General features: G+C 43.0%; 1 protein-coding gene across 1 annotated transcript in view; it reads left to right on the top strand.

Annotated features, from left to right (window-relative positions):
- igf2bp2a (insulin-like growth factor 2 mRNA binding protein 2a) overlaps positions 1-21,508 on the top strand; it is a 216,486-nt gene extending 194,978 nt beyond the window's left edge. Inside the window, exons 4-16 of the mRNA XM_047018081.1 lie at positions 171-222; positions 5,274-5,337; positions 5,732-6,022; positions 6,313-6,447; positions 7,341-7,463; positions 7,727-7,862; positions 9,854-9,991; positions 10,598-10,666; positions 11,101-11,217; positions 12,940-13,014; positions 13,126-13,257; positions 13,339-13,452; positions 17,141-21,508. Coding sequence (XP_046874037.1) covers positions 171-222; positions 5,274-5,337; positions 5,732-6,022; positions 6,313-6,447; positions 7,341-7,463; positions 7,727-7,862; positions 9,854-9,991; positions 10,598-10,666; positions 11,101-11,217; positions 12,940-13,014; positions 13,126-13,257; positions 13,339-13,452; positions 17,141-17,236 — 1,542 coding nt within the window. The 3' untranslated portion in view covers positions 17,237-21,508. The remainder of the gene's footprint in view (positions 1-170; positions 223-5,273; positions 5,338-5,731; positions 6,023-6,312; positions 6,448-7,340; positions 7,464-7,726; positions 7,863-9,853; positions 9,992-10,597; positions 10,667-11,100; positions 11,218-12,939; positions 13,015-13,125; positions 13,258-13,338; positions 13,453-17,140) is intronic.

Genomic DNA, 21,508 nt, shown 5'->3' with positions numbered 1-21,508 from the left:
CAAGGGTTAGCAGATGGAAGTAGGTTTCATTGATGACCTTCCCCAGGTTCATCCTCTGCCTCCCTTGATCTCTCTTCTTCCTCCCTCACGGGGGGTGTCTCAGCATGTGTGTATATGTTTGCGTGTGTGTGAGTGCATGTGTCTAACTCCCTGTTTCCTTTGTCCCACAGGTTTTGGACAGCCTATTAGCCCAGTATGGTACTGTAGAAAATGTGGAACAGGGTAAGACGTGCTGCAAACACCCTCTTACTACACCCTCTACTTAGAAACACACCAGTGTTTGTAGACCTCCCAGTTAGGCAGGTTTCCCCATGTGATTGTGACTTTCTGATTGAACCCATCCAACATGCTCATGATCTCAGCATACACTCATTGCGTGCATTTACATCACATCTTGATCATCACCCTTTAACTTGGTGTCAATGTTTGTTTTTGCGTTTGCGTGTGTGAATGTTTGTGCGTATGAGAGGGTGTGGGTGTGTGTGAAAGCGTGTGTGTGTGTCCTGAGAAAGAGAGAGAGAGAGAGTGTCTTTCTCTGGGAGGTGCAGAGTGGTAGTACATTTAGTCATTTTAGCAGACGCTCTTATCCAGAGCTCTATGTCAAATACTATGTCAAATGCACAGTTAGCATCTAGGAAATCATTTAACTGTTTAAAAACAACTTTTTCCAGGATTTTGCTTAGTAAGGGAAGGTTGGAGATGGGTCAAAAATAAAATTTGAACTGAAGAGTCTACATTTATTTTCTTCAGGAGGGATCTCACGGGCCGTTTTAAGTTCAGATAATATTGACATAGCATTTGACATTGTATATAGTAGAGAGGTTAATGTAGACGCCTGGGATGAGTCTTTCTCTCACAGCATGTGTGTTTGTGTATGTGTGGTATGGGAGGTTGCCCAGAGCCAAAGCTCCCTGAGCTTGATTAGGAACGTTTGCTAAAGTCCACACACACATACTCCTCTTCAGTCCAGCCAAGACTAAGAGCATATAGCTACAGGAGCATAATCTGAATTTGTCAATGTTTTCTACAGAGCAATACATGACACCACTACCTCAGAATAGGCTGCCTCATATGATATTATGGCACGCGCCTATAATCCTATTCCAGTTTTAATCTCTACCCAACGCATAGTTAAAAACAAAGGCCATAGATACAATAGTAACAATAGAAGCCCAGCAAATATTCTATCTATACCCTGGCATATTCCTCCTTTCTGTGAGTCACTATATCCAGAAAATATTTCAATGGCAATACTAAATATTAGGTCACTATCAGGCAAAACATTTCTCATTAACAATCTTATATGTGAACGTAAATTAGACTGTATATTTTTTACAGAAACCTGGCTAAACAAAAATGGGTATGCTACTCTTATTGAAGCGTCCCTTCCAAATTATAGCTTTTTCAGTCCTTAAAGCTGGTAAAAAAGGGGGCGGGACAGCCACCATAACCACAGATGCCCTGTGCTGCAGGAGTATCTCCTTCGATGATTTTGCCTCATTTGAATATCATGCCAATGTTCTAAAGTGCCAGCCTCCTGTTCTGACAGTAACTGTGTATAGGCCACCCAAGCAATGTCCCACGTTTCTCACAGACTTAGCAGAACTACTCTCCATTATCCACACAAACTACGATAAGATTATTTTCACTGGTGATTTTAACATACATGTGGATAATGGGAACGACTCAAGAGCCAGGGATGTTGTGAAGCTCTTAAATTCCATGGACTTTACACAACACATCACACATCAACCCTTGATCTAGTAATTACAAAGGGTGTTACGACTGTTATATCTTCTATCTGTGACCTTGCTCTTTCTGACCACTTTTGTATTTTCTTTACAGCACTGGTACCTAAAGTAAAAAATTGTGCTGAATGTTTTATTAAGAAACACTATCTTAACTCTGCAGCAGCTGAGAATTTCAAAGTAATGATGAACATAACTAGTACCAAAACCCCAGATGCGGGCCATCATGTGTTAATGATCTAGTAACTACTCTAAATACAAAATGAAGGACAGCACTTGACTCTGTAGCACCATTGAAGCAAAAAAAGGTTTTAGTCAAACAAAAAGTTCCATGGAGAAATTAGGAAATTATTAAATTTAAGAGATCTGCAGAAGGTCTCAGCGTACATGGAGAAAGTCCAAGCTACTGGTCCACCTTGATATCTTTAAGGATTAACTTTCGGTCTTTAATGTAGGAATAAGAAATGCTATGAAGGATCATTTCTCTAATTTGATATCTACAAATTCTAACAATTCCAGGGTCCTTTTTTCAACTATAGACAGCCTAATAAATCCTGCACCCAAAGTAGATTATAGTCTCTTTTCCACCTCCAAATGTGAGGAATTTGCAGCATTCTTCAGAGATAAGATAACGAACATTAGGAAGAATATTGCTCAAGAATTTCCAAATGTCTTATTCTCTGATCCCCTTCCACCATGCTGTAACAGTATGAGCTTTTTTGCACTGGCTGATATAGAAATGCTGAGCAAGGTAGTGTCACAACTGAAGCCATCTACATGCCCTCTTGATCCCATACAATTTTTATACCATCTTTGACTCTGTGTCTAAGGACATTCTAGACATTATTAACTGTTCCCTGCTTACAGGTGTTTTCCCATCTGAACTTAAAACGGCCCTGGTGAGACCCCTCCTGAAGAAAATAAATGTAGACTCTTCAGTTCAAATTTTATTTTTGACCCATCTCCAACCTTCCCTTTCTAAGCAAAATCCTGGAAAAAGTTGTCTTTAAACAGTTAAATGATTTCCTAAATGCTAACCGTGCATTTGACACTCTCCAATCTGGCTTTCGTTCCAATCATATCACAGAAACGGCATTAGTCAAGTTTGTAAATGATCTCAGGATTAATGCTGATTCCAAAAAACTGTCTGTCCTGGCCCTTCAGGATCTGAGCGCAGCCTTTGATACTGTTGATCACAATATCCTTACGGATAGACTTGAAAATTGGGTTGGTCTCGCTGGCCCGGTCCTAAACTGGTTTAGGACATATCTAACTGGCCGAGAATACTTTGTCGCCCTCTGAGACCACAGCTCAAAAAACCTTTGTATGACCTGTGGGGTCCGTCAAGGATCCATTTTAGGGCCCTTGCTTTTCAGTCTATACATGCTACCCCTTGGTAGTGTAATTAGGAGGCACAACTTCGACTATCATAGCAATGCAGATGACACCCAGCTCCATATTTCTGTAACACCCAACAGCTACAGCTCTATTGGTTGTTTAGTAAATTGTGTTTCTCATATAAATGTTTGGATGTCACAAAACTTTCTCCAGCTCAACCAAGATAAAACAGAGGTATTAGTCATTGGTGAAAAAAACAAAAGAGAGAAACTATCTGCACACTTAAAAACACTAGCACTTAACACCAAGCACCAAGCCACAAACCATATTTGACTAGACTAGGCTAACGTTTTCGGGATGAACATAGTCACACTATTTCGCTTTCATTGAAGAGATAGGAAAAAAGATTAAAGTGAACTGCAAACTGTGCCCCCCAAAAATACTATCTACTGCCAAAAACAGCACTTCAAACTTCTCGAAAGTGTCCACAGAGAAACAAAGCTGGAAGCTAGTGAAAAATCCACTTTAAACCTTAAGAGAGATGGCGACCAGTTTCCACAACTCGCTACTATTTGAAATAATAGTTATAAGTTATATAATATAATAAGTTATAATATTACTTTGTACAGAAAGTAATAATGTAACTTAATTACACTACTCTTACTGAACAATAATAAGTAATAACTAATATTAGTGCTGTCAAACGATTGCAATATTTAATCGCAATTGATCGCATTGATGTCACAGTTAACTCGCGATTAATCGCAATTAATCGCACATTTGTATCTATTCTAAATGTCCCTTGATTTCTTTTTGTCCCGTTATTTTTTCAGTCGAACCATTTGGCAACTTTTTTAAAGTAATGTTTCCATTCAGAATCTTATTGGCATCCATTTCGGCGTCTCGCGTTCGCCATCCACTCAAAATTGAAAGTTAGCCTACTATTCTTTAGCCGGCTCGCAAGCCCAAACAAGTGTGTGGCGTGCCTGTTGTTTTTGTTCCGGTGTAGCTAGAGCCGGTGTGGTGTAGTTTTTCTAACGTCAGTAGTTGTTGCAACAGCATGTGAAAAAAACAACAGTTTGCTAGGCCAAAAAGAACGTTAATCGCGCGATAAAAAAATTGACGCCGTTAATTTGGGTTTGCGTTAACGCCGTTCATAACGTGTTAAACTGACAGCACTACCAATTTCAGAATCTTTTTTTGTTTTTGAACAACCCCTTTTTCATGATTTGATCCATTCCAAAAGCCGTAATCCAATCAGATCACTTTTGAACAACTGGCCCCTGAAGGGTGGATTCGAGGTGGATTTCAGGAACATGTAATAAAACTTGAAATTGGTCAAATAAAACTGTATTTGTATCACGTAATTCATATAAATTGATTTATATGTAAGAGCAGAAGTACAGATTTCTTCTGGCAGAGGAACAAATCACTCTTTCCCAACTTCAGAAAACCAAAGCCTGATTTTAATATATTACTTTTTTGAGTAACTTCCCCCAACACTGGCCAGCTGTAGTATTCCGGTGTACTAAACCCTTCCCTAAGCTCACTCACTAGTAGGCACATTCATGACACTCAGGTTTCAAGCAACTAGATAATTTTCCCTCACACTCATTTACTTTATCTTCCTTCTTCCTTCATCTGTCTTTCTTGCTCTATCTCACTCTCTTTATCTCTCTCTTTCTCTTTTTTCTGACTCCCTCTTACTCTCTCTCCATCTGTCACTCAAACACTCTTTCTCTCTGTTCCAGTCACACTTTCACACAATGTATAGACTTGAACATAACTAGTACTGTGACCCTCCCCCCTCCCCCCTTTCCGAGTGAGTGTCCATCTTTGATTGTAGGTTATGTATGCCTTCCTAGAGGGTGCAGGACTTTGATGTCTGACGAAGGCTATTGTACATCCTGTGAGTCCCTTCTGGGGGCGGAGCAGGTTGTGATGATGGTCATAATGGATGCAAGCTGGGAAGTGGTCCTCCAGGTCACCATAGAAACAGGGCTGGGTGTGTGACTCAACTACAAAGATGTCCAATGTGCTTATGGAAATGACTGCATCTGTTTATGTTTTACCTCGTTACCATTTTATAACCTGTTGCTTTCCCTCCCCCTCCCTATGCCCTCTCTCTTTTTTCCCCACTATCCACTCATTCTCTCTCTGCCCCCCTCTTTCTCTCCTGGTCTTCAGTTAACACTGATACAGAAACAGCTGTGGTGAATGTCACATACTCTAACAGGGAGGAAGCAAAACTGTAAGAAGCACCTGTATCTCCTTATCTCTCCTCTATCTCCTTGTCTCTACAGTTGTTCCTTATCTCTCCTGTTTCTCCTGTATCTTCTTGTGTCTCCTGTATCTCCATTGCATCTCATTATCTACCTTCAATTTCTCCTGTATCTCCTTTGTCTCAGTGTTTATTTGCTCCTCTAAGAGGCTTTCGTGTTCCAGCAGTCTAGAATGCCATCTGTAGCATTGTTAATTAAGCATTCCAACTGAGTTGCATCCCTGTAAATGAGCCTGCCTTCACACAGGCACATTTACCTGTGCCAGATTGAACTGTCACCTACATTCTGTGGCCCCCAGTCCTGAGATAGTCTAACCCTCCCTGTCTCCTCTCCTCCTCACTCATATCTCCCCTATCCAATCAGAGCTATTGAAAAGTTGACAGGGCACCAGTTTGAGGATTCCTCCCTCCAAGTGTCATATATCCTGGACATGGATGCTGCTTCACCCCCCCAGGCGCCCCGCATGCGCCGCGGGGGCCGGGCGTCTCGGGAGCAGGACACCCCCAACCCGGGGGCCTCAGGGGGCCTCGGAGTACCTCGCCACAAACAACACGACTTCCCCCTGCGCATGCTGGTGCCTACTCAGTTTGTGGGTGCCATCATTGGCAAGGAGGGCCTCACTATCAAGAATGTTACCAAACAGACACAGTCCAAGTAAGGGTGGAGGCGGGAGACAGCTGTCTGTGTCTTTTCAGATCTATATTCACCACTCTGACTGTTATTTCTTTATTTCCTTTCCCTGCTCTCTCTCGCTCCCTCTTTATCTATCCTTTCCCCTCTTTTCTCCTTCTCTCTCCTTCTGTGTCTCTCTCTTCCTACCTTCCTCTCTCCCCGTCTTCCACCCTCTCTATTTCTCTCTACGTCTCCCCCCCTCTCTTCCTCCCTCCCTACCGCTCTCTCTTCTCCTCTCTCCTTCTCTCCCTCCCACTCTTTCCCTCTCCCAGGGTGGACATCCATCGTAAGGAGAATGCCGGTGCGGCAGAGAAGCCCATCACCATCCACTCCACCCCTGAGGGATGCTCCTCCGCCTGCAGGATGATCCTGAACATCATGCAGAAGGAGGCCTGCGAGACTAAGATGTGAGTTTACTCACTAATCCCATATCTGTACTGTCACTAACCCCACACCTGTACCTGCCTGTACTATCATTAACCCCACACTTGTTCTATCACTAACCCCCCACCTGTAATATCACTAACCCCACATGTGTACTATTACTAACCCCTACCTGTACTATCACTGACCCAACACCTGTACCTGCCTGTACTATCATTAACCCCACACTTGTACAATCACTAACCCCACACCTATAATATCACAAACCCTACATGTGTACTATTACTAACCCCTACTTGTACTATCACTAACACCACAGCATACTGTAACTAAATCCACTCCAAACCCACCCCCTAAGCCACACCAAGTCCCTTACTCTGAACTTTCCTTCGGTCCTTACTCTCTGCACCATCAAAGATCACCACAAACCTCTAACCAGCTCTAAGCTCTCATCTCATACTCCATTTGAAACCAATGCTACCCCTTCACATCACAAAGTCCATCCCACAATGCACCCCCCCCCAGCAGTTACTGACAGGCCCCGTGTCACCACACACACACCACACACAATCAAACACATACACATACTCTCTTCTCAGCCCACCACAGAAGGGTCCTCCTACACCCCCCTCTGAGTGGTCAGTGTGATCCAGCTCTTCCCACCCCACCACAACGTTCATCATGCCACATCAGTAGACTTCCTGCAGACCATACTGACTAAACTTCCCTTTCCTCCCTCATCCCTGTCCATGACAATATGTTGATGATGCGTATGTCTGTGTGTCTGTCTGTGTGTGTGGTGGATGTGCATGTGTGTATATGTGTTGCGGGTATGCGTGTGGTATTTAAATCTATGTGTTTATGTGTGTGGTGGGTGTGTGTGTGTGTGTGTGTGGTGTGTGTGTGTGTCCTGCAGGACGGAGGAGATCCCTTTGAAGATCCTTGCCCACAACAGTCTGGTTGGCAGGTTGATTGGGAAGGAGGGCCGCAACCTGAAGAAGATTGAAGAGGAGACAGGGACCAAGATAACCATCTCCTCGTGAGTGTCCCCTATCCCCTTTCTCTAGCCTGTCTGGTTGCCTGCTTCCTGTCCGACAGCAGCACTTAACCAGTCAGCCAGCTCCACCAAACCAGTCAGCCAGCACCACATTACCAGTCAGCCAGCACCTCTTAACCAGCCAACTAGCACTACCTAACCAGTTAGCCAGCACTACCTAACCAGTCAACCCGTACCACCTAACCAGTGTGTGTGTGTGTTTGTGTGTGTGTGCTTGCCTGTGTGTGTGGCCCATATCCCTGCAGTTTACAGGACTTGACCATTTACAACCCAGAGCGGACCATCATGGTGAAGGGCAGCATGGAGGCGTGCTGTAAGGCTGAGGGGGAGGTGATGAGGAAGCTGAGGGAAGCCTATGAAAACGACACTGCTGCTATAAATGTAAGCTGATCACTGTAGCGCTCTTGAACTCCACCCTGACTCATAGAGACTGGCTCAAATGTGATCTGGTGAGAGAGAGAGAGAGAGAGAGAGAGAGAGAGAGAGAGAGAGAGAGAGAGAGAGAGAGAGAGAGAGAGAGAGACAGAGAGACAGAGAGACAGAGAGTGAACCAGAGAGAAGCCAACACAAAGAAGTCAATAGTGAAAGAGAACTCTGTCTGTACGTTCGTAACATAGCATGATTCCCTCTCCCTACAAGCAACAATGGTGTCACTCCTGCCGTCGCTACGCTTGGAAAGGTGGATATGATTCATGGGGCCAATGGCTTGGAGGGGGTCCATTACTGTGTGGTTAATCAAATCAATATTTCAAGCAAAAATAATAAACTTGGAAACATATAGAATTCACATTTTAAAAATTAAATCGTTTGAAATATCGAAATAGTTAGAAACCTCCCTGCTCTAATAAATGATCTACTCCAGCTGTATGTTCCCAATTCCCAAGTATTGTACTGTGCAACTCAATGTGACAGTTGGATTGCTTTAGCAATGGGTGACAGGAAAATGTCATCGCAACATAAATCTGGTTCACAAAAATGAAAAAGAAAGGAGAGAGAAAAGAGAGTCGATGCTGTGAAATTGCTCTTAACAAATGTTGTCACCAAAACAGCAAAAGATTTGAGAGTTGAGCCGCAACAGTACATTAGTAGCTAGTTATCATGGTGTAGGCCTAGTGGCAGCCGGGCGTGCACGTTTGTTAGCACTTCTCACATTTCCTGAAACTCAGCTAGTTATCTGACATTGCCCGACAATGTTGGCCAAGGCATTCGTCAGAACATTAATATGTCTGACTTCTGTAACTGTAAAAATCTACACACTGATAATAGGTGCGGGAGCATATATTTTGTCATGGGGCCCGAGATTCCTAGAAACGGCTCTGTCTGCAGTGAAAAATGGATGTAGGGGTAACAGATCCTCTGACACATTATCGGTGCCTGGTATAGGATCCAGGGATGGTGTCTGTATGCCTGTCTGTCTGTGTCTGCCTGTTAGCCAGTGACTCACCCCTCTCCCCGCTGTGCATGTAAACTGCGCTTCCCAGCATCCATCTGATATCTGCAGGCTGCTCTCAGCCGGCTCCGCTTTCAACACCGCCTCTATGACATTACCCACGGCAGGCTGGCCAGGGGGTCAGGCTGCAGGCTAAGGAAGAGAAAAAAGGGGAAAGAAAAGGGAACCTAGGGAAGAGAGATAGGAAAGGAGATAGAGAGATAAAGAGATAGTATGGGAGGGAGGGAGAGAGAGTGACAGGGCTGGGAGGGATAGAAAGGGAGGGAGGGAGAAAATGAGATCAGGATTGAGGGAGTGGATAGAGAGCGAGGGAGAAGGGGGCGTGACGGCTGGGAGAAGTTGAGGTTCATTAGGGGAAATCAGGTCACTGCTCTGGAACGTTCCATATGATTCTACTGTAGTCATCTTTAGAAACAGTGTTGTCTACACTATGGTCAAATTGGCTATTTTAGGATAATAGTGTCCAATGCATGCTTCCATTGTCCAATCTACGGTATTGTCAGTGAGGTGTTTTCCAGATATTGGTCCCTCAACAGCTCAATGGTCTTCACCGAACAGCTTATAAAAGGGTAGTATTTTGAGTGTAATAAAGGTGCTGGTTGTTTGGTGAGTGTGAGTTCCATACCGTGTTTCTGGATTGATGGTCACAGAAGCTTGCCCTGTGCTGAGCCGCTGAAGAGTGCAGCTAGCGCCATCTACCTTGACAGCAGGGGTATTACAGCTCAGGGTTAGAGAGAGGAGAGGATACATGGATGTAGAGAATGAGGAGAAAGTTGGGTGGATGAGAAAGTTTCCCCTTTCTTGGTGGGAATTTTGTTACTTCAACAGGACAGATAATAGACTAGACAACAACCAAGACTTTAAACAGAGTTCTATGAGTTTAAGAAAGCCACCCCCCCCCCCCTTCCTTCTTCTCCCACAGCAACAAACCAACCTTATCCCAGGTCTGAACCTGAATGCCCTGGGCATCTTCTCCACTGGTCTGTCTGTGCTGCCTCCTGCAGCAGGCCATCGAGGAGGAGTGCCCACGGTGGCACCAGCAGGGTACAACCCGTTCTTAGTGAGTACAGCACTTGACACTGCTCTCAGTTCATAGGAGGTTTAACGAAAGTGTATACATGGTAATCTTTTATTTTTAAGCTGTTGTATTTTTATTGTAATATACTGTAGATGCTGTATGCATTTTGAGGTTAACTTACCTGTTGTATTGATATCAATGCAGTAAACTCCTAATTTCACCTGGGCTGGCAGTCTTGCCAAATCGAATGCACGTTGCATATTTAAGACAGAATAAGTATTGGTTTGACTCCGTGATTTGAATTGTTTTGAAACACAAGCCGTGCTGGAGCCCACAGTTTTTAACAGCAGAATTCCCCGTTCTTCTCCAGTGACGAGTCAGTGTGACTGGTAAACACAAAGTGTTTTTCCCATCCAGATTAGGTTGTCTATGTTACAGTGAGTGTGTCTGAGAACTAGAGAGTTAATGATTCATACTGAGTTAATTCCCCTGAAGAACAATTTGTGTGTGTATGTGTTAATGCATGAATGTGTGAATGAGCATGTGTACGTATTTTTATGCATGAATATGTGTGGGTATTTATGTGCGAAAATGTACTCTTGGCTATTTATGTGTGCTTGTATATGTGAGTAATCTTTTTTTTTCTAGAGTCACTCTTCGCATGTGGGTGGTCTGTACGGTGTTCCTCCAGCCAGTGCCATACCCCACCAGCACTCAGTAAGTTCCCTCCCGACCTCCGTCCCTGGCCTGTGACACACAGCCTCACTCCAGCTAGAGTTTGTCTGTGATTGCACATCACTGGAGGACGTTCTCCAGACTCCGAACTCTAGCAAAAGAGGCTCTCCTGTGTGTTCTCTGCCCTCAGCAGAGAAAGTGGTTGAGATGATGTGCGTGGGATCACCATGTAAGGGCTGTCTTCGTAGGGCTGAATGGCCTACCAGCTGAGAGGGAGAAGTGGAAATGGAGAGAGATGGAGAGAAAGAGAGATGGGACTGAATTGCCAGTTCTCACAAGAATAGCAATACAAACTTATGTGTGTCTATGGGAGCAGATGTATTTTTCTGTTTTCCAATCCACTTAAACTAAATGGAAAATGAAGATGTCCATACAGAGAATAAACTGTTCTTCAATGTGTTTTTTCCCCCCTGCAGGCTCCGGAACAGGAAGTGGTCTACCTCTTTATTCCGACTCAGGCAGTCGGGGCCCTGATTGGCAAGAAGGGCCAACATATCAAACAGCTTGCCCGCTTTGCCGGGGCCTCAATCAAGGTGGGTACCACCCTGTCTGACTCTGACTCCCATAGGGCTGTCCCCGACTAAGATTTTCTTTGGTCGACCAAAACTCGACTAAGACGTCTGAAAATCGACTAATCGAACTTTGAAATGCTTAAAAAAAAAAAACGTACAAACATTTTCGCGATCTGACTCGATGGTTGCTGGACATTGCAGATTCAGCCGCTAATAGCCTACTAATGATAAGACTCGTATCACCAGTCCTGTTGTAACCGAATGCCGATGGTATTTAGTATCTCTTACAATGTACTACAAATGTAAAATATTGTTTGTTTAACATGCAAATCATCAGAGCGCGCTTATCACTGCCTGAAAACTTGCAGCATGCGAACTTGCGTAGAAGAGTGGGAAACGGTGCCACAGAGAAAGATGTTGTTGTCTTGGCCGGAGAAGATAATGGCCAGGTTTCCCAGATTCGTTTAGAAGCTCTTAACGCTAAGAGCTTCTTAAGAACGCTCTAAGAGTGTTCTAGAGCGTTCTTAGAACGCTCCAAAGAAGCTCTGAGCGTTAAGATCTTCTTAACGAATCTGGGAAACCCGGCCAATGTCATTCGATTTGGATGTGATTCTAATAGGCATGTTGATTTCAACCAGAGCAATAGCATGAGCAAAGTACGGCTAGACCAACTTACGTTTTTCAGGTGGTAGGCTACATCATATTCTACGCAGCAGTGTTTCCAGACATTTTTGATAGGGGTGGCACCAGGGGTGGCCCGCCTCTGACTGGGCATATAGCCAATCATATATTGGGGTGGCCAATCAGGCCAATCACCCTAGGCCACTCGCTGAACATGCCCCTGATTCTACGTTGAACGATGAAAAATAAACCGTTGTTGGCAGAGTTTGCATTCATCGTTTTTGGAGTCACCTGGTACTTTGTAAATTTACTTTAATGAAATGCTGCCATACCACATATTTTTTTGCCATTTTGACTAATAACACCGACAAAGTAGGCTATGGCAGAGTTTGTAGTTCTGCAGCCAATTGTGCTCGTGCCGTGTGCAAAATACCGAACCAAAACAAAGCGCAGATTAATGAAAAGGAAAACAGTTTTCTTTTAAATTAGATATTTTTTGAGTTGGTTTATTTGTCTTAAATAATATAATCTACCATTTCTGTTGAACATTTAGTTAATTCATCAATGATGACACAAGCGGGAATCAGATCTCACACTGCCATATGGCAGCTCGACTAAAAAAATCTTAGTCGACCAAGAGCATATCGACCAGAAAATCAACTAGTCGATTAAGTGGGGACAACCCTAGACTCCCACTCCCAGGCCTTCCCCCACCTCTTAACCCTATGACCCTTTCAGCGTTTGAACTGAGTCTGTTTAATTACCTTGAATCAAGTTTACTGGACTGTTTCCAGTCTGTCCTTGTTGAGTCATGGGTACTTTCCAGACCACAGCTGAGATGTTCATCTGTATCTGTTGACAATTGACTCATAGTCTAGGCATGCATTTCCATTTAATTTGTCTCCTTAACTAAAGGAGCTTGTTAGCTGTTAACTGTTTCAAGTTCTCAACTTGATTCAATTAAGCTGTCATTTGTGAAGATTGCACCTCTAAAAGTTATCTTTCTCCTTTCTCTCTCTTTCTCTCTGTCTCTCGTCTCTGTCTGTATTTCTTTCTCCTCTCTCACTTTCTATCTTTCTCTCTCCTCCCTCTACTTCCTCCTCTCTTTGTCCTGTGGTCCAGATTGCTCCAGCAGAGAACCCCGATGTGACAGAGAGGATGGTGATCATTACTGGTCCTCCGGAGGCTCAGTTCAAGGTACAGGAGCTCCACACTGGGCTGCTCAGGGAGGCTTCTGCCTAACACTGTCCCATGCTCAGCCCAGGCTCAGGGCAGGATCCTAACACTGTCCCCTCCATTCTGTCCTAGGCCCAGGGCAGGATATTTGGAAAGCTGAAAGAGGAGAATTTCTTCACTGCGAAGGAAGAGGTCAAGTTGGAGACGCATATCAAAGTTCCCTCAACCGCAGCTGGCCGAGTCATCGGCAAAGGCGGAAAAACGGTAAGCAGTCAACCGAGGGAAGGGATACAATGGTTCTACTGTCAAAAGGTCATGACCTGTGTTTGTGTTTGACCTATGCAGGTGAATGAGCTGCAGAACCTCACCAGCGCTGAGGTCATTGTGCCACGTGACCAAACTCCAGATGAGAACGACGAGGTCTTTGTTAAAATCAGTGGGCACTTCTTTGCCAGCCAGGTGTGTGGCATCCTGAGGTCATGATGTCTTATGAATTGGGTTATAAAAGTGTTGATATAATAATAATAATATGAATTTCACTTGTATGTTAAACTGAATTTCAAAGTGCTTTACACTGCTAACAAACACACACATAAAAACACATGTAGTTGATTATGTATAGTACAAAATTCAGTATTGGTAAAAAAGATCTGCAATAAGGAAACTTATTGGGTGTGCCAGCCTTCGGCAAGGAAACAACCTTTGTTCTCTCACATATGTATTATTAAGTGTGCTTGCCTTCGGCTCACATACATTATTATTATTTTCCCACCCCTAAGGGTCCCTCAATATTTGGACTACATAGACAACGTTGGTGTCAAAATGTTCGTCTTGGTCACGATTGCATTGCTTATATTGGGATTTATGTTCCATTGCACGGTTTAAGCTTGAATTAAGTTTTTGTGGCGAAAAGCATGGCCGCGGCACCCCCTGACAGCACGAGAATTTAAAATGATATGACTTGAAAATCCACCACCGCGGCACAGCCCCGCAGTAGCGGACTGGCCTTCGGGAGCACCGGGAGAAGAATAATGATGGAAAACCATGCTAACAAAACGTAAGGGTGGGGCTGAAAAATTAAGAAACAAAAAGACATAACCTTCACTATACAAAGTTTTACCAATTGAAAAACGACTATGTTTATTTTTCCATAAAGCTAAACAATTTTGCCCTCAAATAAAGGCCCAAAAATGTGGCTTGTGCGCTATATTCGCACTGGCATTGAGTATCAAACTCCCAAACTAGCATCACATCAAACACAGAATGTGCATGCATTAGCAGGGCAGCTGCGGTGGCGGTATATACGGTGGCCGGTTCTGGTGGGCTGGTTCTGGTGGGCCGGTCTGGATCAAAGTCCAGGGCCTATTTTTACTCCCAGTCGGTCCCTGCCAGGCCCCCCCCCCCCCCCCCCCCCCCGGCACCCCCCTGATAAAATAGGTTCCCGCGGCTATGGCAAAAAGTTAAGCTTACGGTGGCTAACTTGCTAGCCACTGTCACTAAGGTCATTAAGGTCACTAACGTCACAAACACACTTGTGACTACCTGTACGTACAACATTAGTTTAACAGCTCGTTAACTTCTGGGAGATGTGGATTGCAATGTGGATAGCCGGTCACATGAGAGCCGAGTCTTCAGACCAAGGATGTTGTAACTGTGAAGTACAGGGTTCGTACGGTCATGGAAAACCTGGAAAAGTCATGGAATTTTAAAATGGTTATTTCCAGGCCTGGAAAAGTGCTTGAAAAAAATGTAATCCCAAAAGTTTTGGAAAAGTCATGGAAAGTTGTTATCATATTTTCATGTTGTTCATTTACGCTGAGTTTTAAATAATTCACATGCGTTTAAAAGAAATACGTTCAAAATATAAGCAGGCATACGCTCTCATACTAACTGAAAAGTTAGATGGCCATAGCAACAGTAACTCAGAGAGGCGCGAGGGATAATTCAAAATGCCAGGAAAGTGTAGCTTTACATTTACATTTACATTTATTCATTTAGCAGACGCTTTTATCCAAAGCGACTTTCAAGAGAGAGCTTACAAAAGAGCATAGGTCACTGATCATAACAACGTGATAGTCCCAAACATTGCAAGTAGCCAAAACATGAAGCATACATTGTGAAAAGCTAAACAAGTGCCAAAGGGAAGACCCATAAGAGCATGCAGTTATACAAGTTACAAATTAAACAACATGAGCTTTAACGATGCTTGGCTACAAATGAAAAGATACATTGAACAGACAAAGACCCGGGACGAGCAAAATGTCGGTTGTGTGGTGGAAAATCATTCGAGATTTCAAACATGGGAGAGGCGGCATTAACTAGCCATTCCAAAGGTAGCAAACATCAAAGCGCTGCTGCTAGCAAAGCTACAGCAGCCCGGTGATGGGTGCTGCTAGCAAAGCTACAGCAGCACCCATCACCCGCTTTCTCACCACAGCGAGGTCCACTGGCTGCTACGCCTAGCAGCAGGGGTCGATAACCGATGCTGTGACAAAAAATGAAGTCCTAACTGCGGAGGTAATGTGGGCTGAAGGGGCTTATTTTCCCGACTATGACCGGCGTTCTATACATTATGCCGCTTATTACACGGCTACTTGCCAAAAAAATTACTTAACACAGTGTGTCTTTTTACAATTTATTTGTTACCGTTCGTAGTGTTGATCAGCAGAAAAATAGTTCGACGTTGAACTTCATAGACGTTGAACATTCTTTAGGCTTCAAATCAGCTGACATCGCTAAGCAACGGAGTACGCTGGGGTTGAAAAGTTACCGGACTGCTTGCCTAGTGCTACAAAATATGTGAATCCGAGGCAAAAAGGCCACTTCCCTTGACAGCGGTCAAATATGCAGAGCAAAGTTCAAGTGTAAAAAAATCGTTCACCGCAGAACGTTGGGAAGCCCCATTTAAGTGAATGGAGCATTCTACAGAATTACGAACAGCCGTGTAATACAACATTTACGTATACACCAAGATTTCACAAAAAGTTTGGTCATGGAAATTTGGTTTAAAGTCATTGAAAAGGCATGGAAAAGTCATGGAAATCCGTTGGTCAAAATGTGTATGAACCCTGGAAGTATCGCTTCTAGTAAACTTAAAAACTGTTTTCCAAAAATACATTTCAAGCTTATTTTTGTCTTTGGTAGCCTGGCTGCCAGCCCAACTTCTCCCCGCCACCAAAAAAATTTGGTCGGGAAATTGGGTCTGGAGGGTCTTGTATTGGGGACAACTACAGAAAACCAGAATCGGGACGGACCAATGAAATTGCCAGGGCGGGCTTTATACGATGATGGACAGATGATCAACAGTAACGTAATCAACAACGTCACGAAAGAGCGCTTGGGTTGAATTTGTTTTCAACAAACAACATATTACGTTGCTCTGATTGGTTGTAGGTCTATCCAATTGAGCGACGAGGCATTTGTTTTACGAGTTCGGTTGAAACACGCCCCATAGTCACAGCCCAACGGAGAGTTTTCAGACTCATATTCTGACTAGAATTATGAGTATGACAACGTCAGGCTACGTCTTTGGAGGCATATTTGCAGTTTGCAGGTGGTATTGTTTGAATCGCGATTCCATCTGAAATACTGTCGGTGACAACGTTGTTAGAATAAGCATGTTTCAAAATGGGTTCTTTATTAATGAATGAATGCAATATGAGCAGGCTAAATGCTTTAAAATATCACTAGAAGGGAAAAACTTCAGGGACATTTAAGTCATAGAGGTTAGGATCATTTTTACAACGGATTGCCCAATTTTTTTGTTTTGATGCAACTTTTCTGCTATGAGGCTGCTATAGCCTATCACCATTCCCGCTTGCAGGGGAAATGACATGACAACCGTTTCATCCTACACTTCACTCTTAGTATTTTTAGTTGAAAATAAGCAACAACCAATGTATGCTTTTAAATCTATGCAATCTTCACAAATAATAAGTATGCATTTTTATGTAAAATATACAGAAATATCAGTTGTAAAATTTCAGTAAAAAACTGACCCATCTGCAAACGACGCAAGCACTCCACACAATTTACACAGAAATTGTACCCTCTCTAGTTTTAATTATTAGAAAATTAGATTTTTGACATGTGACCACGATGTGAGGTCCTTGCTATGTGAGTGACTGGTGTTTGTGTGTTGTCCCAGACTGCACAAAGGAAGATCAGGGAGATCATCCTGCAGGTCAAACAGCAGGAGCAGAGGCACCAGCAGGGGACCCCTGTACTGCACCACTCCAAATGACCACCGGGGGCACGGCTTAGGCGGGCACCAGCCAATGAATGTAGTCCTCCAAACTGGAAGAAGACCTAACCAGACGAGGCCAACGGGACAGACAAGGCAAACCAGCAGCAACGGGAACAAACCAAAGAACTTTATTGGAGGACATGTGAGAGCCAAAGGCTTGAGGGCTTTCTTCTCACTGCCAGCCCTGCGCCAGAGGAGGGGGAAGGAAGGAGATATCTCATCTGAAATTTATAGACACACACATACATACACACACACACAAAAGGACAACAAATACAAATCAGGAGGGTGGAAAATGTCTGAGAATTGGGCATCTGTTGTCTTTCACAGTTTTAAGAAAACAGGAAATATGATGTCGCCCTGCAAACATTATCCTTTAAGTTGGACTAACATAGGCCTAACAGACAGTTCAAACATCTGTATTAGCAAATGTGCACATTTGAGGCATTGTGATATTTGGTAGGATGGGGGTGGCAGATAAATTACACTTTTTCTCACAACGGGTTGTGATTTTCTGATTGCAAGAGTAAGAATTCTTAGCAGTATTAACATGAGTAGAGAAGATACGCTTACACATCTTGGAAGCACACATGGTGGTCCATCACATTACAGGACAGCTTTGTATCAAACAGTAGATGTTTCTGAGATGGGCTTTCTCCAAAAAGGGGTGTCATGTTTTTTAGCCTTGACACAGAGAGCCTTATATACTCGCATCCTTTCATTATTTTGCATTTCAGGTAAAAAAAAAAGGATAGAGATAAGACCCTGAGGGAACCTTGAGGATTGTTCTGAGTCTTGGTGACTAGTCTGTGTGTGTGCCAACACAAGGGATTGTGTCCCTTTGAAAACGTTCCTACCCTGATGCTCCCTTTTTTCTTATCTTTAGTTGAATTTAATTTTGGCTCTACTTCTTCATTTCTCTTTCTCTCTCTAATTTAATTCCCTAATTTCTCACATCTGGTGATCTGATTTTCTACATGATAAAGTTTTTGTTTTGCAATAAGAAATCTTCCGTTTCTGTAGCCTTTTGAAAACATTTAACTGACAGCTGCTCCCCCCACTTAGCTCAGTAGAGTTCCCCCCACTTATACTCTGAGAGTATAATGGGGGTTTACTCCTGTATACTCTGTACTACATGCATGCTTGTTGTCCCGTGGGTGGGGAGAGGAGGGAGAGAGAGAATGAGGGAGGGAGGGCGGGAGGGAGGGGGAAGGAAACACACGTGGATGTCTTTAACCAACCCACTGTTCTTGGAGGTTATCTGAGCAAACAATTGATGTCTTAAAATGGTGCACCTGTGCTTGTCAGGTTGAATTGGGCTCTGCCTTCCAGGATGAGATGAGGAGGCATGGGGGCAACAACAGAGCAGGCGGCCCTAATTATGTTGAGGTGCAATCCTGTAGTGTGACGAGTGTGAAGTGTGTGTGAGGGGTGAGGTTTTGTGGGGAGGCACTATGACCTGTAGTATGCACACCACAACGCCCGCGTTTGGCTTTAACGCTCTCTATCAGGGAGATTGATAAACTGGCATGACAGCTGTGAATGTATGATATGCAGCCTTTTAGAAATACCACCCCTGCCGTGTCCAGCAAACCAGCCACTCACACACAGATAGTCTCTTAGGCTGTTTTTTTTATATATATATTGTTTTGTTTTTTTGTGTGTTGTTTGAACAAGCTGATGGAATGTTTTACCAGTCTGCTGGACATGCAGGATTTGATATCCCTTTGTGCTTTATTTTGGAGACCATCGAAGCTTGTGGCCTTATTTGTCACCATTCATACATCGACCCCCTCACCCTGTGAGCCAATCAGCTTCATCTTCCAGACACAAGGTTATTGCCAATACGCACAGCTTAATCTGTGTGTGAGCATGTGCGCGTGTATAGATAACAGATATTTATGACTCTCTTTGTGATGAGAGCTATTAATAAGAAACAAAATAAACAAAATTCTCTTTTCTTTTTTTTCCTCTGTGGGACACTGCCATATTACTTTGAAGTGAAGTATTTTATTTTCTTTAAAACCAGACTATGAATAATAATATATACACAAATCTGAAACAATAGAAGAAAAAAAGAGTGAACCACTGCAGAACTTCAGGACAGCAGGAAGTGACCAGTTTGTGTGTCAGTATTGTCATCTACCTCAGGCTCAGGGTTCCTCAGTCTAATCTTTCATTTGTTTATATGCCTTTCTAACTGGTTCTTTTGAGCATTTTTCTTTTTTATAGAAAAAGATCATGGGGAAAGAAAAACGTTTCTAAACTCTTCAGGTCCAGCCGATTATTGAAGGGAAAAAGGGTCCGTAAACTAGAAACTGTAGACAAGTCTTTTAGACTGTAATTGACTGGATACTGCTCAACCTCTTATTGATACACTTATTAGAAATTAAATTAATTAAGTATTGGACTGGATCCATGACAGAAGTGTTTTTAATGAGGATATACAGTACCAGTCAAAAGTTTGGACACATTTTCCCATTCAATTGGGAAAATGTGTCCAAACTTTTGAAAGGAACTGCATTGTACAGATTCCAGGATCCAGTTCTGAAAAATCCCATTACTATAGTCACACAGATAACAATTGTACCTCCACTGGTGTTTTGAAAATGAAGTTTGTTGTCCAAAATAATTTACATAATTTCATAATGACTCAACAAGATTTTACCAGCTCAGATAAGTTACTCTGGGGATGATTTGAAGTTAGAAGCTGCAGAATCTCTGTAGTCTTGACAGGACTCTTGAACAAGGTGTAACAATCTAGTCTTTTCTGTAGAATGTAGACCACCTCTAGACTAGTTGTTGAATTGCCACTGTGTAGGGGTAAATTGCTGTATATCTGTGAATATGTACAATAGACACACAAATGCATTTGTTTGTATTTGTTTCTATCACCAAACACCAGTCCACACCTGCATTGTGAGATAGTGAGATACGTGAGGTACATAGTGTCTGGCTTTGCTCCACATGAACTCTAAAAGGTTTTCTCATCCCCCTACCATTATATTTCTGTTGTGCTGTACTTTTTTGAAGTTACCTCTCAGAATCCAAGGCTGACTTTAGTTACTAAAACTAAAACAAATGTAGGGCAAAGATGAAAATTAAATAAAAGAAAGCTAGTGAAAGTTTGTCTTTGGAGTTTTTACTGTAAAAATGTGTTTTGTAAAGGAGACTCCTATTTTGTGACTGTAAAGCAATGACTTCAGCATATCCAGATCTGTTTCATTAAACACTTGGGCTACAGTTCGTAGGCAGTAGTGTACCAACCCTTAGAATATATGAGACTCTGTGATTGCCCACTTGACCTTCGCAGTCATGTGTTGAAATAGTTACAACAACTGCATCGGGCACACCTCCATTGACCATTGGAGAGTAAAGTCATTGTTTATAAGTAGATTATATTGTCTCTCATTTCTAACTCCCCGGACAGTAAGAGCTATCTCTTAACCACTTCCTTCAAATCTCAACCTGCGATGTCTCTCTCTTTGGTTGACACATGTAGTTCCTTTGTGAACGGTTTACTCCTTAATCTAAGGTGTGTATAGGGCTCACTCTAGACAGAAACATGTTGTTTGGTTGCACTGCAGTGTGATAATCCTACAGAATGGAGCAGTGTGGATTGGACAGTCTGCAGTCTGGCAGCACAACTACAACATTAAGAGGATGATAGTTCTGTGATTTATTTGGGGTGATACTTTACATTGTGATTCAGAACTTTTTGTGAACTTTTTTTTACACATTAGTAATCAATACCAGATAACCATGCCTGACATACCCAAAACTGATATGTGGTTATGGTTAGTTTTTTTTCGTTTTCTGATGAGCAAGTCCTCTCGTCATCTACACTGATGAGAAATAATGTTGAGGAGTAGCTGAGTTTCTTTACTTTTTATATTGATTCCTTTTGACCAACGGTCATAGTTGTTTTGTTGTGCTGGAGGATATGGTCCATACTGTACAGGGTCTTACAGCAGTATGGCCACGAGATTCAGAGAAGGTAGCTGATGACAATAATGCAACAGGGTGGGGTCTCAGATCTCAGGCAGACATGCAGCCTCCTGACAATAATGCAACAGGGTGGGGTCTCAGATATCAGGCAGACATGCAGCCTCCTTGCAAGTTTCCATCTTGGCAGGGAAAAACAGCACAGGACTTTCAACGCCACCTCAGCCATTCTTATGTGGGTTTGATGCAGACAGAACCAAGCTTTTCAAATGTCAGTTAAACTCTGAACCGCTGCAGTGTTTTTGTCTACCCCGAAAGAGAAAA

Source organism: Hypomesus transpacificus, unplaced genomic scaffold, assembly GCF_021917145.1.
Source record: "Hypomesus transpacificus isolate Combined female unplaced genomic scaffold, fHypTra1 scaffold_90, whole genome shotgun sequence".
Lineage (NCBI taxonomy): Eukaryota > Metazoa > Chordata > Actinopteri > Osmeriformes > Osmeridae > Hypomesus > Hypomesus transpacificus.
The sequence above is the reverse complement of the archived record's forward strand: the minus strand, read 5'-3'. Positions and strand labels throughout refer to the sequence as shown.